At 40.4% G+C, this 16,413-nt stretch overlaps 1 protein-coding gene across 2 annotated transcripts in view; it reads right to left on the bottom strand.

Annotated features, from left to right (window-relative positions):
* The window catches only part of RYK (receptor like tyrosine kinase), a 91,948-nt gene that overhangs the window by 39,990 nt on the left and 35,545 nt on the right, over window positions 1-16,413 (bottom strand). For both annotated transcript variants that reach the window (XM_031663752.1, XM_031663753.1), the window contains exons 3-6: window positions 11,527-11,626; window positions 9,385-9,519; window positions 7,171-7,224; window positions 2,767-2,911 (exon numbers count right to left, since the gene is read on the bottom strand). In XM_031663752.1, the coding sequence (XP_031519612.1) occupies window positions 2,767-2,911; window positions 7,171-7,224; window positions 9,385-9,519; window positions 11,527-11,626 (434 nt within the window). The remainder of the gene's footprint in view (window positions 1-2,766; window positions 2,912-7,170; window positions 7,225-9,384; window positions 9,520-11,526; window positions 11,627-16,413) is intronic.

Genomic DNA, 16,413 nt, shown 5'->3' with positions numbered 1-16,413 from the left:
TCCAACTGCCCTGGCACGAGCACATCTCAGGCAGTGTTAATTCTCTGCCTCTAAGGAGATCTGTTCATAACAAGCAGTGGCTCCTAAGTGCCTGGAATGGAAGAACACTACCATCCCTTTCTAAGGAATTCCATGGAGCCATGGGCTCCAACCAACCTCACCAGACTGTGTGAGGATTAACGGAGTTCATGAATGTAAAGCACAGGGAACAGTGCCTGGCACAGAGCAAGTGCTTTATACAATGACAATAGTGGATTATTAATAATAGCTATTACAACACTGAGTCCCACCTGCTCTGCCCTGCTCCTAGAAGAGCAATCCTGAAAAAGTTATTTAATCTCTTCAAGCCTATTTCTAGGTGGCTGTGAGTGTTAAGATAATATATATAAAGTACCTGGAACAGTACTAGTAAACAGAAAACACTCAATAAATGGTAATCCCAGTGGCCCCTATATAGAGTGAGAAGCAGCAGATGTCTCTTAAATGCTGCTGGATAACTGGATGGGAGCTTTCTGGTCACCACTGTTAGCCTGCCTGGCAGGTAATAAATAATTGTTAACAGGACAGAAAAGGGTTGAAGAAGAACTTTGTCCATCACTACTAGCATACTGCAGCTTTATTAAAAACGTCATAAAAATGCCATTTACCATACGTAGCACTGTGTTTTAAGAGCTTACAGTATTATTTCATTAAAACCTCACAACATACCTAACTAACTAGATGTGTATTTCTGCTTTACAGAAGAGAACTGAGACACACACAGGCTATATAGCTTACTCCATGTAGCCCATAAAACTAGTAAACAGAACAGCCAGGCTTCGAACAGAGATAGTCTGGCTCTAGAGTCCATACTCTTGACCACTAGGCTATGCTCTGAAAACATGTGATAATATAAGTTGGTTTTACTGAAGTAATGCCTGGAAACTTTTGCCTGAAAACTATAGAGAACTGGAACACCAATTCATGGATGGTAACTAATTATTTCAGCAGGCAGAGGTAGATGCCCCACGGAATCTGAAAGTTATTGCACAATTCTGGCCTATGTGGACTCACAGCCCTAGCACACATGCAGGCATTCAAGGAAAACTCTCTGGGTACATCAAGACTGACTTCCAAATGTCATACTCTTCAGTCACCTCTCTACCTGTATCCTCTCTCAAAGTCCTATCAAAATGTTCCCTTAATTGCTTCCAAATGCCATTTCTTCCCCTGTAAAAATCTAAACCTAACTTCACCACCACCATGTACACAAAACATATTCTGAAACAAATCATATATGTACTTCCTTCTCATTCGTATCCCTTTTCTCTTCTTTCTCCACACAGAAATGGAAAATAAAACAGTGGGGACAAAGAGTACTTAGGGGCAAGTACTGAATCCAATCAGCTCCCTTCCCCTTCATAGTCTTATGCCACAAATATGCCTCCCAGCTGTATGTTAAGACCAATTAGGACTGGTGACTCAACAAGGAGTAAGACACACTGCTCCCTAACTGGAAAAAGCTTACATTCTAAAGGTAAGACAATCACACAAAAAATTATAGAAGAAAAAGTACAATAACTGCTACGAGAGAGAGACAGAGACAAAGAGAAATGGGTGTTTGGGAGGCTTAGGAAAGACTTCATGAAAGAGATAGCAATGGAGCTGGAATTTGAAGAGTAGACCAAGTATGGACTGGTGGAAAATGCATGGAGGTGGCCTATGGGAAGGAGAAAGAATGAACAAAAGTCCTGAAGGGCAAAGTGTGGGGCAAAAGTGAGGAATAAGTAATCATTTGACTGGAGCACAAGTAAGGATACAGCAAGAAGAGGAGAAAAGGTTCAAAGAGTATGGTGCTACATCTCCACATAAAGGAGGGCTTTCAAAGAAGTCACAAAGCTGGGGCATGTCTTCAGTCAGCAACTGGGAATCACTGAGGAGGGAAGTAAGAAGTGTGTGTTATGAAAATAAACCTATCATTCCATCTGTACCTCTCACCCTAACTTGACTATAATGTCCTCCTTGTCATCTCTGACTCACTGAGGCTGGACAAGCACCTTTTGTATTCACACACTTTACTATACATATCACAGTCATCAAATTACATACTTTTATAATTACAGGTTAATGCAAAAGATTAAATCTTGAAACTATGAAGTATATCATTATTTCTCTCTGTTCCCAGCACTCAGCATAGTATCTAACCCAGTATATCTCAAACTGGCTGTACATTAGAATCATCCAGGAAGCTTTATGAAAAATACTGATCCCCAAATACTACCACAAACCACTTGCATCAAAATCTCTGGAAGGTGGACCCAAATACTAGCATGTTTTAAAAGCTTCTCCTTGACTCTACTGTGTAACCAGGTTGAGAACCAATGGTTTAAATCAGAGCAGGTGCGCAATAAATGTTTACTGGATGGAGGCAGGAAGAGAAGGTTGGGAGAATGATGAAGGGAAGAGCTAGAAGGAAGAAACAGGGCTATTTTGAAAAGGCAATGTTCTGAAGTAGAGTCATGTCAAAGGGAATAGAAAAAACATACTTGTTCTCCACTTCTTCCCCAACAACTAAAAAACAAATTTCTGACTTCATAATTTTTAAAAAATAAAAATAAAATCAGAGAAACACAGAGACAGTGATTAGGTCATCTTATTTTTCCTTTGGCTTGGGCTTGGTCATCCTCCCTCCTTCCCCTGCACCACTGCGCATTGGTATGTACGGGCTCCCACACATATACAAATAACTGCTTTCATTTTTTTTCTTTCCCAAAATGTGTACGATACCTGTCATCCAGTTCAATCCTTTTCATACTATGAAGGTGCAAAACAGCTAATATTATTGCTACAAGAAATATTACTGCACAACAAACCCCTACACTAATATAAAACACACGCGTAGAAGTGGTTGGAGCTGCATGTACGGGATCATCTGAAATAAAAACAAAAAGCACATTTAGCTTTTTAAAGAAATATGACTGCTTTGTGATCCAATATACACAAATAAGTATTCTGTTCTTTTCACGTGCCCATTCTTTGGTAAGATCAGTTACCAGTAGCATATTGGTGTAAGTTCACAAAATTTTTTTGATGTTTTTGTTGTAGTTTAAAAAAGATATTTTAGGCCAGGTGTGATGGCTCACGCCTGTAATCCCAGCACTTTGGGAGGCCAAGGCAGGCAGATCACCTTGAAACCACCCTGACCAATATGGTGAAACCCTGCCTCTACTAAAAATATGAAAATTAGCCGGGCATGGTGGCAGGCGCCTGTAGTCCCAGCTACTCGGGAGGCTGAGGCACGAGAATCACTTGCACCTCGGGGGCAGAGGTTGCAGCAAGCCGAGATCGCTCAACTGTACTCCAGCCTGGGCGACAGAGTGCGACTACAGCTCAAAAAAAAAAAGAATTTTTTAATAGAATTTTTGGCTAATGAGTATAATAGTCACTCACAAATGGTATACATAAAACACACATACCAGTGCATAAAATATACTATAGCAGTGCTGTCCAACAGAACTTTCTGCAGTGACGAAAATGTTCTCTAGAGTACTGTCCAATACAGTAGCCACTGGTCACCTGTGGCTATTAAGCATTCAAATGTAAATACAACTAAAGCTACTGAAATGTAGTTAGTAAAACTGAGGAACTGATGTTTTGACTTCACTGTAATTAAGTTAGAAAGTCACATGTGGCTAGCAGGCACCATATTAGACAGTGCAGATCTATATATTCTTCCTATCCCTTCAACAATGATGTTTGGGTTAGAGGGATCAGACATTGCTTTGTTGCCAGGGACCACTGACTCACAGAAGACTGAGTGACAGAAGGGTCCACAAGTTTATTAAAAAAAAACATTTACTCTTTTTTGAGAGTAACAGAAATTGTTTTGCTTTTCTGTTTTTAAAGACTCTATTCATTAAATAAAATGATACTTGGCTTTCTATTATTTTAAAAAGAGAGGCAGGCTGGGCGCGGTGGCTCACACCTATAATCCCAGCGCTTTGGGAGGCCGAGGTGGGTGGATCCCTTGAGGTCAGGAGTTTGAGACCAGCCTGGCCAACATAGTGAAACCCCATCTCTACTGAAAAAAAAAAAAATTACAAAAATTAGCCATGCCTGGTGGTGTGCACCTATAGTCCCAGCTACTCAAGAGGCTGAGGCAGGAAAATCACTTGAACCCAGGAGGCAGAGGTTGCAGTGAACCAAAATCGCACCATTGCACTCCAGCCTGGGCGACAAAGCAAGACTCCGTCTCAAAAATAATAAATAAATAAGAAAGAGAGACAAACAGAAAGCCTCAGCAAGAGGGAAAATGACCCAATGACATAGACACAGCCACACACACACACACACAGAAGCAAACTGAGAAAAAACACACAGAAACAAAGATACAGATGACAGAAGCAGGCAGAGTGGAAGATGCAAACAGAAGCAGAACTGGTGTGCCTGGAGATTCATGCAAGATACGATCACAAGTACTCACATCATAACTCTACTGAACAAAACTTGAGGCATTTGGGGTTTATCCTAAATGAGATGGGGGATCATTGCAAGGTTTCAAGCAAAGCAATTTCACACAGCCACTTAACAAAAAATGACTGCATGATGTGTGAAGAATGCAAGAGCAGAAGCAGGGAACGAGTTAGAAGGTTACCAGAGTAATTCGAGGAGAGAGCAGTGGCTTGAACAAGAGTGTTACAGTGAAGATGAAAAGTAAATGGATTTGGGAACACAGTCAACAGACCTTACAAATGGATTGTACCAAAGCAGAAAGAAAAAGAAGAATGAAAAGTTTTGGCTTAAGCGATAGCTTGGATAAGGGTACCTTTACAAAGATAAAAATAAGCAGGTTGGGGATGTGAAAATCAGGAGTTTTGTCCAAGTTAAATTTGGAGTACCTAGTCTACTAACTAGGTACCTCATATCTCCATGCATAGATGTTAAATTGACAGATACAGAAGTTTGGAGTTCTGGGGATACTTCGGGATAAAAGATAAAAGTTATAGCTTTCAAAAACACATGGAAATAAGAAAAATAAAACTTTTCTAAAATTTAAACTTTCAATCAACAAACAATAAATCAGAACAGATTAACGCAAAGAGACCAAATGACTTCTAGGGCAGCTAGACTTGGCTGTAGCCTGAATGAAGGCATGACTTTCATCAAGAATTACCTTATGTCATGGGAAAGCTATTCAGTCTTGGGAGGGGCAGAAAAAAATTCTGAATTCTGGAGGCATGTGTTAGCAGCGCTGTCCAAACACTTTCCAGAGCAGAGCCGAGGATACAGCTCTGCTGGGCAGATCCCCCTAGATGTACCCTGCTCAATTACCTCCAAATTCCAGGTTTCCCTATGCATTTTTCCCATTCCCCATCTGCCACCATCTGGTCACCCTTCAGCTCTCAGAAGAGCTGTCACTGTTCTCAGGAAGCTATCCTTGGGTTCCCAAATCCCCCTGTGCTTGCCATATCATAGCTTGCCATGCTATGTTGTTATCACTGCCTATTGCCTTGTCTATTTCTCCCACTACATTATAAACCCCCGAGGACAGGGTCTATTTGCTCACAGTTTAGTCCTCTGCTTCAGTCATACCACCTAACACACCACAGACTCTCCATAGGTGTTGGGTGGCTGAATAAATAGAAAGGGTGGGAAAATGAGAGGGAGCAAGGAAGAGACAGACAGAGGCCAAGAATATGCAATACTGCTCTTTGTGAGAAATAATATCCTACTAGCATAAAAGAAATGGGCAAAGTCACCAGAATTTTAAAAGTAAACTTTGGCAACAGTGACTTTTTTTAAATGTTTTTTTCTTTCTTTTCAGAAATACTCTAGCAAGTAGACAATATGTCACATTATTTTACAGGAAAAAAATTTCTACTTTGGGACATCCAGATACTCTGTGCCTCCCAAGGTGATGAAAAGACAAAATAGGCAGCACAGAGTACCACCTATAGACTATTCTTACCAAAGAGATGGTTCTAAATCTAATCAAGTGCAAAATCTACCTGCCAGTTTACAGAAGAGAGAGAAAAAAAAAACATGTTCAATGATTTCAGGAAGATGCAGAATGTGGGAAATTCTATGGGACAAATGATATAATTTCTTCAATAAACAAGTAATATTAATAAAAGGGTTGGTGGTTTCTGATTAAAACAAAACACATATCACCCAAACAGTTGTGTAGGCTTCATTTGGATCTTGATTCAGGGGGGAAAAAAAGACATTTTTAAGACAATCGGGTTAATTTGAACATGGACTATCTATTGGAGATACTAAGCAACTGCTGTTAATTTCGTTATATGTGACAAATCAAAATGAATAGGTATTAGGTGACTGTGGTTTTTTTTTTTTTTTTTTTTAGGCCCTTTTAAAAGAGATCCACCCTGAAATATTTACGGGTGAAATAATCTGATGCCTAGGATGTGCCTGAAAATATTTTCCTCCACCCCTAACCAGCACAAAAGGAGGGAATCAATGGAAGAACGATGGCAAAGTGTTGATCATTACTGAGGTTGGGGGATGGGCACGTGGAGTTCATCAAAGCATACTCCGAACTTTTATATACTTGAAATTTTCGAAAAACAATTTTTTAAAAGTCTACTTGCATGAAGAGAATCTAGTATCCTTTTAAGATACTGCTATTAACACAACCCCAAGAAGAGTAAGACCCAACGATGTCTTCATGTCAGAAAAGAAAAAAAGAAGTTTGTAATAGTATCTACACACAACCAATACCAAAAAATAAAAATCTACTTCGCATATCTGCTCTGTAGTTTTAAGTAACATAGTATCTTTAAGCTTACACCTTCACCTGGATGAAATAAGCTTAAGATTAGGTCTAGACCGCAAGCCAGATTTTCTAACCCTCTGCTAATAAAGATCTTACATATATTTCATGGTCATACTTTAATTAGGACTACTCAAAAATATATGATATTCTTGCTTGTAAAACTTTTTAGCTTACTTGTTACAAAATACGTATAAATTTTAGTTCTCAAAATAGTCAATATTCTAAGTTTCACGACCTATCCACCAGTCTACAAAGCACCAGCAAAATAACAGCATGGTGTCATTATCATTTGACAAACTGGAAACCATGAGGCCTCCAAGCTTCATGCAATCATGTTTATATGCAGTCAACCATTTTTCATTTCTAATAATGGATAAAGATAATACATTAACACTTACAAATAGTTCTGCTAGTGTTTTTGTCCAAGGCTGAAGTTTTTACTTCTTCAAGTTCTGAATTTAAAAGGAGATAAATGATGCTTTAGAAATTCTCTTTTCCATGAAAATCCTTAATTACAATAATTATCAGAACATTGCTGGAACTCAGCAACAGGTATTTGTTGCAAGATAATGAAAGCTACGTTACTATTCCGATAATCACCACTACAGTCATCAATCAATATTCTATACCACTGTTAGCCAATGGGTGTTACTTCTAGATGCTCAATGAAACTGTTCCTGTGGTCAAGAAGTTTGGGAAACGCCACATACTATAGTGTCTCTTTGGAGGTTCACAGTGAACATTAGAATGTAAAGACTAAAAGGAGTCATGGGGTCACAAAACTTGTCTAACCCATAATTGCCATCCTCATATGATAAAGGAAACTTTTCTTGCTAGTAACACCTACTAACATTCCATATGGTACAGATATGTTTTCTGTTGCAGACAGTTTTTGAAATATAGTAGGCTGGAAAACCAGATAAATAAAAACATTAGGATCACATAAAGTAAGAGTCAGGAGCCTGAACTGGGTGACTAGGGTGGCCAAAACCATGACCAATAAATACAGAGGGCCAGAGAAAAACTTAAGTCTAAAACAGAATAGAAAATTACTCCAACACAGAATTTTAATGTTAATTTCACACACATATTAAAGAAAATGGAGAAGGTATATGATCATTTTGAGTATCAGTTGATCATTAACCTTAGCAGATATTAGCACTGGTGGGATCCAGAGGCCACACCATGTCTGGTTATCATTCTGCCTTTAAGAGTAACATGAAGCACCATGGTACAATCATGTCCATCTCTCTGAGGATCACGAACTGAATGTTTTATACTCCTCACTGGCTAGCTGTGGTAGCCTAGGTGGCCTAGGGTCCAATCTCCTTATATCAAACATATAATGACTACACTGGACTAAAGAGTCTCTGAAATCTCCTTTGTCTTTAAAATTACATGGAAGTTGGTACATAACTGAATATAGTAGAACTGAAAATTGTATCAAAACACTAAAGCTGAAAGATGCTAGCTTTTCTTTCTTAAAATGTCTATTCAAATGTAGTGAAGCTTTTTTATTGGCATGCACCCAGACATTAGCCATTACAACTCACTTGTTGGCCTTAGGTGTTTTCATAACGCTCAGCACTGATTTCAATTGGGAAATTTATTAAAAGACAGTTTAACAAAGAGACTGACAGAACAGGTCTGCATCCTAGCTATACCACTTAGCCATCTGATCTTGGCAAGCTAGATTCTCTGAAGCTCAGCTTCCTTTTCTGAAAATGACAACAATGACAGAACCCATTGCCTAGGGTTGCTGTAGGGATTAAACAGGTGTAATATCTGTCAAGCACTTAGAACATAGTAAGCACTCAGGGTTTGGGAGGTTTTTTTTAAGGATTTCCCCTCACCCCCATCTTAGATACTAACCAATTCTACCTATGTGACCTTGTAAATTTGGGTCACTTTAGCTTTATGGAACTTACAGTGAGTGGGTTGAACTAAACTTGTAAGGAGAACTCCAAAATTCTTTGATTTATGACCTAGCATGCTGGAACTCTTTCATATCCACTCTGATTTCTTCAGTTTATAATTCAAAACCAAAAAAAACTAACTTTGGTAAGTACTCACATACGGTATTCTAAGTTTTAGGCTAGATTTAATGAATCGTAAAAACAACAAACCTCTGAAACAGGTATTATGCCCATTTTACAGATGAAGAAAACTGAGCTTCAGAGACGTTAAGGAACTTGTACCAATATCCTGAAAAGACCAGAGCTGTCATTCCAACCCAGGTCTTCACCCCAGAGCAATGCTTCTGCATAAAAGTAACTTGATAAGGGAAACACAATTAACATAGTTACTCAGAAGTCCCAACAGATTTTTCTTATTTCTTTACCTCTTCAATCATTTTAGCACTATTCCTAATGGAAAACATCTTAGCAATTCTGACAAAAGATTTGAGAAAGCATGGACTGAATGAGGCCTGAGTGAGATTCTTGGCTACCAACTATCTGGGATTATCTCAAAACTTCATCTGTCAGTGTTCTTTTCTCACTTGCAACTATAATCACGAGTTGGTCATAATCAAATCTGTGAAAAAACAACAAACTCTATTTTTCACCTTCTCACATATATGTAAAACATATTTTGGTAAATAAATTCCTTACTTTTGTAGCACATTTTCCTTCGTTTAAAATTTAAGACGGTAAAATTTTTTGAAGAATTTACTGTCAAGTTGAGCTGCATTAGTATCATAACTTCAGAATCTACTTTGCCAGTACAGGAAAGCTCTACCCGAAACACTGTTTAAAAAAGATAAGAAAAATATTTTACATTTTCTAAAAATCACCATTAATGCCCCAAAATGATTCTTTTAAACATTTTAGAATTACTTATTTTTGCTGCAAGAAAACTAAAAATAATACATTTAAATAAAGTAACTAAACAGAAGTTTTTAGAAATCTTCAGACTACCACACCTCTAGACATTAAGCATTTAATTCATTGTGGATATAAAAGTTAGTATTAAAGAACAAACCAAGACATCAATGAAGAGATAATTGTTTTCAACTTTTGCTCATCGTTTTTAATATATCACTTTGTCTCATAAGTCCTGCTATTCCAATACACTAAAGCTAAAGGATCATCAGGCAAACCTTAGCAGACACATCAGCAGTAGTAACAACAGAAATTACATGATCAAATGGAAAGACAACTCACCACCAAAATGCAAGCATGTCTGCTCTTCATAAAAAGATTAAATATAAACCTGTAAATGAATCTGATCAATTCTCAGCTATGAGTTTAAAAACAACACCTTTCTCAATAGAAACTGATTTTAATTCATAACTGTAGCAATGGGATAACAGACTTCAGTGCATATAATTTTTTCCCCAATCTTTAAGATTCTTTTCCTACAAATTTAAAATATATCATTCTACCATCTGTATGAGTGCATTAAAGATATGGGCATTTCTAAATTCCTTTACTGCCCACAAAAATTTAAGCAGCCTTCCTGTGCTTTCTTCAAGCTTAATGTATGTGACTGATAACAGTGAATATGACTGCCAGAAAAAGTTTCACAACACTATTGTGGCTGATACTTTCAATTTTTAAAAATTTCCATTTCTTACAAATACTACAACTTAAAGAGCCTAAGAAGTTAGTTCAAAAGTAGTTAAATTGGTGTAAATAAGATATTTATTCACTTACTCTGACTGTACTGAGTGCCTATCCTGCGCCATACTCTATGCTAAGCATCAAGGGAATTGCTAGATAATGTAATCAGTGCAAAAACAGTTAAATATAAGGTTCCAAGGGGGTAGGAAGAATAGAAGTTAACAAATGAAAGAAGAGAAGGTGAGGCCGGGCGCGGTGGCTCAAGCCTGTAATCCCAGCACTTTGGGAGGCCGAGATGGGCGGATCACGAGGTCAGGAGATCGAGACCACCCTGGCTAACGCGGTGAAACCCCGTCTCTACTAAAAAATACAAAAAACTAGCCGGGCGAGGTGGCGGGCGCCTGCAGTCCCAGCTACTCAGGAGGCTGAGGCAGGAGAATGGCGTAAACCTGGGAGGCGGAGCTTGCAGTGAGCTGAGATCCGGCCACTGCACTCCAGCCTGGGTGACAGAGCGAGACTCCGTCTCAAAAAAAAAAAAAAAAAAAAAAGAGAAGGTGGCAGGAAAAAGAGTGTAGATCTTGAGTCTTGCAGAATGAGTAGGATTAATAGAAAGGAGTTCACAAGCAGAAAGAGGAAAAGATGATCCCAAATACTGAGACCAGCACATGCAAAGGCTTAAAGATCAGAACTTCATGTAGTCTGGAACTGCTAGAACTCGGGCAAGTGCAGCAACAAGGCTAGACAGGCAGACAGGGGCAGATGGTAAAGGATCCAGGACACAAGGTGGTGAGTCTGGAATGTTCAGTTGATGGGAGTGGAGGGCACTGATGGGCTTCAGGTCACAGGGTCAAATATGACCATGCAAAGACCATCTGGGCCACAGGGTGGAATGTGGTGCCTAATCAAAGCGAAACGAGATCAGACACAGGGACTCATGTGGAGGTAAGTATCAGCAATGCAGAAAAGGAGAGAGGGAGGGCTGAGCACAGAGAGTTCTAGAAGGAAAGAAAAGAGAGAATGGTTTAAGAACACAGTGCAAATATTTACAAAAATTACTTTTCACAGTACTTACACATCTTATGCCTATCAAGTAATACATACTACTCATCAGTAGTTAAACTTCTGTTTTGGGGACACAGGGCATGCAGTTGAAAAAGTATGTTAACTCTGTCTTTGAAGAAATTCACTTACCTGATAAAGTGCGTGGAACTTCCCCCTGAACAGAAATGTTGACCTGGGGCATGTTCATTGCCAAAACATTGTCCACTTGGAATCCCAGCTTATATTCAACCTATAAAATAGACAGAAATAAGCAAAACGGACCTGTGATAAGAAGAAAGATACTATCAGCTTGACTTCATTAATTAGCTCATTAACTAATCAATGCATGAGCCTTTCACACGTACAAATAATCTAGCTATAAAAAAATCCAAATTGTCAGAAATAGTCGCAAGAATTTTCAGTTGGATAAAAATTCAATCCAGTAAGCCACCCTCTATTTTATGTCCAGAACAGGACCACCACTCTTCCATAAAACCTGCCATCTAGGGTCAGAAATCCTGCTGACGACTATGCAGCACTGACAGAGAGGCCATGAAGAGCCAGATGTGAAGAACCAGAGCGGTGAGATATGTAACTGACAGACCATAAATAGCTACCAATGTCTTCTCTGGTTGATAAATGAAAGCCAAGCTCGGAGGGCCTCCTTGTGGCTGGTAGAAGAAGGTCCGGTCTGCAGACCTACTCACACAATAAGCAGATGCCAAGGTAGATTTCTCATAGAATATCTAAGTCACATCCTCTAGTCTTGCTCCCACCAAAAAGGAAGTTCATATTTAGATCCCCATTTAACTTGAGAAGTGATTTAGAATCCAGAAAGGAAGAGAGGCAACCCATGAAATGTTGCTAAAACACCAATATTATCTATCAATACCTGGCCTACCCAATGTGGCTTAATAGAACCAATCAGCATCAATAATTATGGCTCTGTTGCTATGGAGAGTTCATGAAAGAAGCAGCTCAAACTGCAAAGCAATAGCTGAAATTCAGAATGGCTGCCAGCATCAAGACCTTCAATGAGGTCCTACAGTTCACATCACTCTCTGCCCTGCCCACAGGTTCTTGATACGTATGGTATCCCTCTCCCATTCAGTGGTCACAAAAGGTGTCATTGGTGGCAGACTGAGATTTGCAGAGCCATGAGGCAGCAGGTTGGGAAAAGAGTGAGAAGACAGACATTCGATAAGTCATTCTTTAAGAAACTTAACTGGAAGAATGGGAGACAGATAGTGAAGTGGGGGGTGTTCCAAAGCTTTTCTTTCTTCGTTTTTAGATGAGATACTCAAATATGTATACATGCTGGTGAATAAAGCTAATGAAATGGTACATAATAAAGATGAAAGAAAAGAGGGAAAGAGTATCATCCCAGATATAAGGGAAGGGATGGCCCTTACGCTTGGGCTACGGTGGAAGGCGTTGTTACCCATGAATAAGAAGGGCTCAATCTAGAGTTTGATTCCCCTTGGGGTTTCTCCTTTCACACTGTATTTAAAGTCTCTTAGCTAAACACTGTAGGGGTATACAAACATTAAACTCTTCCTTTGCAGTTAAGATAGGTACATAAACAACTGTTAAAGGCTGTGTTTGATAAGTGCCACATTCCCAACAAAGGAAATGTTCTTGCTGCAGCACATCAGTGACTTAGAGGTACCTTGGCTACAAAGTGTTCACACTCACCTTAGCATATCACAATACCATTGCTGCCACCAGGGGGTGCTACAGAGCCACAGTCAAGCAAGTTTGGGCAGGGAATGAGCAAGCTTTCCAGCAATACAACATCAAAGAATGCATTCATTATACATCCCTACACCCATGCTCTCTCTGAACAGGACTATACATGAAGGGTAGGTGCACAAAAGAAACCAGCACCGCCAGCAAGAACTGGGTTCGGAACCATGAGACCATGTGACCCTCAGGTAAATTAGTAACTTCTCTGAGTTTCCATTTTTTGTAAAATGAGGGTGATACATGTTATGAGGATCAAATAGGATCATTAACGTAATACACCTAACTGTTAGCCTGGCACAAGTCTCCTCTGATAAATGCAGACATCAGCGGTATCAGCAGTCATTCCAGAACAGCCACTTTACTGCCATGCTGCCCTTCTTCATAATCATCAGCCCACTGCTGGCCCCAGGGATTCTGACACTAAACCTCCTGGGTCTGTCAAAAACACTGTTGCAGGCCTTCTGTTTCTTCCCCCATTCTGAGAACCTCCCTATTCAGAACAACCTCCTACACTCTCTGCCTCTTCACAAATGTCTTCCCACCTTCTCCCACAACCTGGCTTTCTCAGAAGTCATCTGTTCCTCTATCATTCAGTTCCTATAACACCCGACCCTCAGGGCCTAGACAGTAGGGTCAGCACTCTTTAGGATCACTAGGTCCTTCCCAGACATCCCTTCCTCATGCCCTCATGCAAATCCCCTCTACTCTGAAGCTCATAACTTCTCTTTTTGAGACCGAGTATCACTCTTGTCACTCAGGCTGGAGTGCAGTGGCGTGATATCAGCTCACTGCAACCTCTGCCTCCTGGGTTCAAGTGATTCTCCTGCCTCAGCCTCCGAAGTAGCTGGGACTACAGGCACACGCCACCATGCCCAGCTAATTTTTGTATTTTTAGTAGAGACAGGGTTTCACCATGTTGGCCAGGATGGTCTCGAACTCCTGACCCCAAGTGATCCACCTGTCTTGGCCTCCCACATTGCTGGGATTACAGGCGTGCGCCACCGTGCCCAGCTGAAGCTCACAGCTTCTACTCATAATGGCTACTTCTCATGCCATCAACACCAATGACCCACACACGACTTGCAGCGGCCTTGGTGTCCTGCTATGTTCTCCCTGGCTTCAATATTCAGTATTCAATATCCTGACACACTAAAGAACTACTTCATAACCAAAACAAATGCAAAAATGCCATTCTACCAAAGATCCCATCACCACCTCTGATGCCTACAAAACCAGTTCTCTGACTCCATCACTCCAAGTCAGCCAAAGTTTATTAGGCACATTTATGAGCCAGGAGCTGTGTTCCTAACAGAATGCAGTAGCCAGTTAAAGCCACTTCCCTTCTCTCCAGTATAGCCACAAACACCTAGTTTCATGTTTCCCACAGCCTAATCCCTAAAGAAGGCAACATTACTGACAGTCATTATTGGCACCTTCAGCTGGTTCACTCCTTCCAAACTCTCAAAGGGCAGCTCCAGCATCCTGACCACCCCTTACTCTACTCCTGCTGCTCAGCACTGCTGAAGGAAATCCATCCTACAGAGAAGGAGCTCTTACACAACGATGACCTCCAGTCTCAGCAGAGGCCTTTAGTTCCGCTCAGCAATCCCTTCCTCACTGACCCTCTCTTCCCTAGTCTTATTCCAACCTTACAGACCTTCCCCGCCTCCTCACACTCAATGTTTTTGTCCCTTTCCACTAGCACAGAGGAACTCCATTTTCGCCTTTCTTTTCAACACCCAGGCAGATCTGTTAGAGCATCCATTCTTTTCATTCCACTCCCAAGGAAAGGTCCATTTTCCTCTCCAAATGTAAATCCTTCTCTCCTAGTACACTAGGTTCTAGCCCATTTCACCACTGATGGAATATCTTAATCATCCATTTCTCTCACTCTCTTTTATCTTCAATCCCTCCCAAGTGTCCAATTACCTACTAGGCAAATCTACCTAATTATCCTACAGCCTTCCAACTTAACAAATTCAAAGCCACACTTACTATTTCTCCAGAAACTTGCTGTCTCCTTTATCACAGGTCTCAGTTGTCACAAGGAGAGAAGCAGCAGACCAGAGACCAGAACCCCTAAGGAAGCAAAGAGGGTCTAGCAAAGGGGTCCAGGGCACTAACTGCAGTTAAAAAAGGGGTAAGACTGGCACGTGAGCATTTCAGTGTGGCAAGGTGAAAAGGAGGAGAGAAGGGAGGGACACAAGGTTGTGAGTGTAGCTGGCCAGTGAGGGCACAGGGAGAGGTGCAAAGGGCTGAGGAGGAGATCTGAGAAGGCAGCCCCTTTGGTCGGATCAGCAGCTTAGAGGAATATGAAGCAAGAATGTGGAAGCCTGCTTGCTGGCTCCTTTTTTGAGGAACTGTCTAAAAATGGGGGGCATTCACAAGGTAGTTCTCTTTTCCCTCTGTAGTCTTTAGGATATAAATTTTAAAACTGCAGTTTCTGGGATTAGAGAAGAAATTGCCAATTATTGAAATCCAATTTTCTCTAGTTGGGCATGTATCAATCTGTAAGGACTCTCACTTGCCAATAATCCTTTAATGAAACAGATCTGCTCAAAAGTTAAATGTACAGTCTACTGGGACAAAGCAATTTGAACAGTAGTTGTTTATCAGAGTGTAGAGTGAGCCAAAATACTTCAGAAAAGAAACTACAGGCCAGGCCTGGTGGCCCACACCTGTAATCCCAGCATTCTGAGAGGTCAGTGCAGGTGGATCACTTGAGGCCAGGAGTTCTAGACCAGCCTGGCCAACATGGTAAAACCCCGTCTCTACTAAAAATACAAAAATTAGGTGGGCATGGTGGTGGGCACATGTAATCCCAGTTATTCGGGAGGCTGAGGCAGGAGAATCACTTGAACCCGGGAGGCGGAGGATGCAGTGAGCCGAGATCACACCACTGCATGCCAGCCTGGGTGACACAGTGAGACTCAGTCTCAAAGAAGAAAAAAAAGGAAAAAAAATAAAAAGAAAGAAAAGAAAAGGAAAAAACAAAACAAAACAGAAACTACCAAAAATATAAACATTTGAATAAACTGAAAAATAAACATTTTTGCTTATGTTCCCTTACTTGGAAACAAATGGCAATTATAAGTAGGAAGCTGGCAAGTAAAGCCATTTCCTTCTGGAACACAGAGAGTACAGATTTAAAGTGAATACACTTGTCTACAGCTAAATAGCCCTTTAATTTCTCTGAACTTACTAGAAGTAATGCCTTTCTCATAGAAACCTCACTCTGCACAGGACACAGCCGCTGGCCTCCAGCGGTGTCTGCTGGAACTCTGGACAAGT

The sequence above is a fragment of the Papio anubis genome, chromosome 2, assembly GCF_008728515.1.
Source record: "Papio anubis isolate 15944 chromosome 2, Panubis1.0, whole genome shotgun sequence".
In the NCBI taxonomy this organism is placed as follows: Eukaryota; Metazoa; Chordata; class Mammalia; order Primates; family Cercopithecidae; genus Papio; species Papio anubis.
This window is presented reverse-complemented; position numbering and strand designations above follow the sequence as displayed.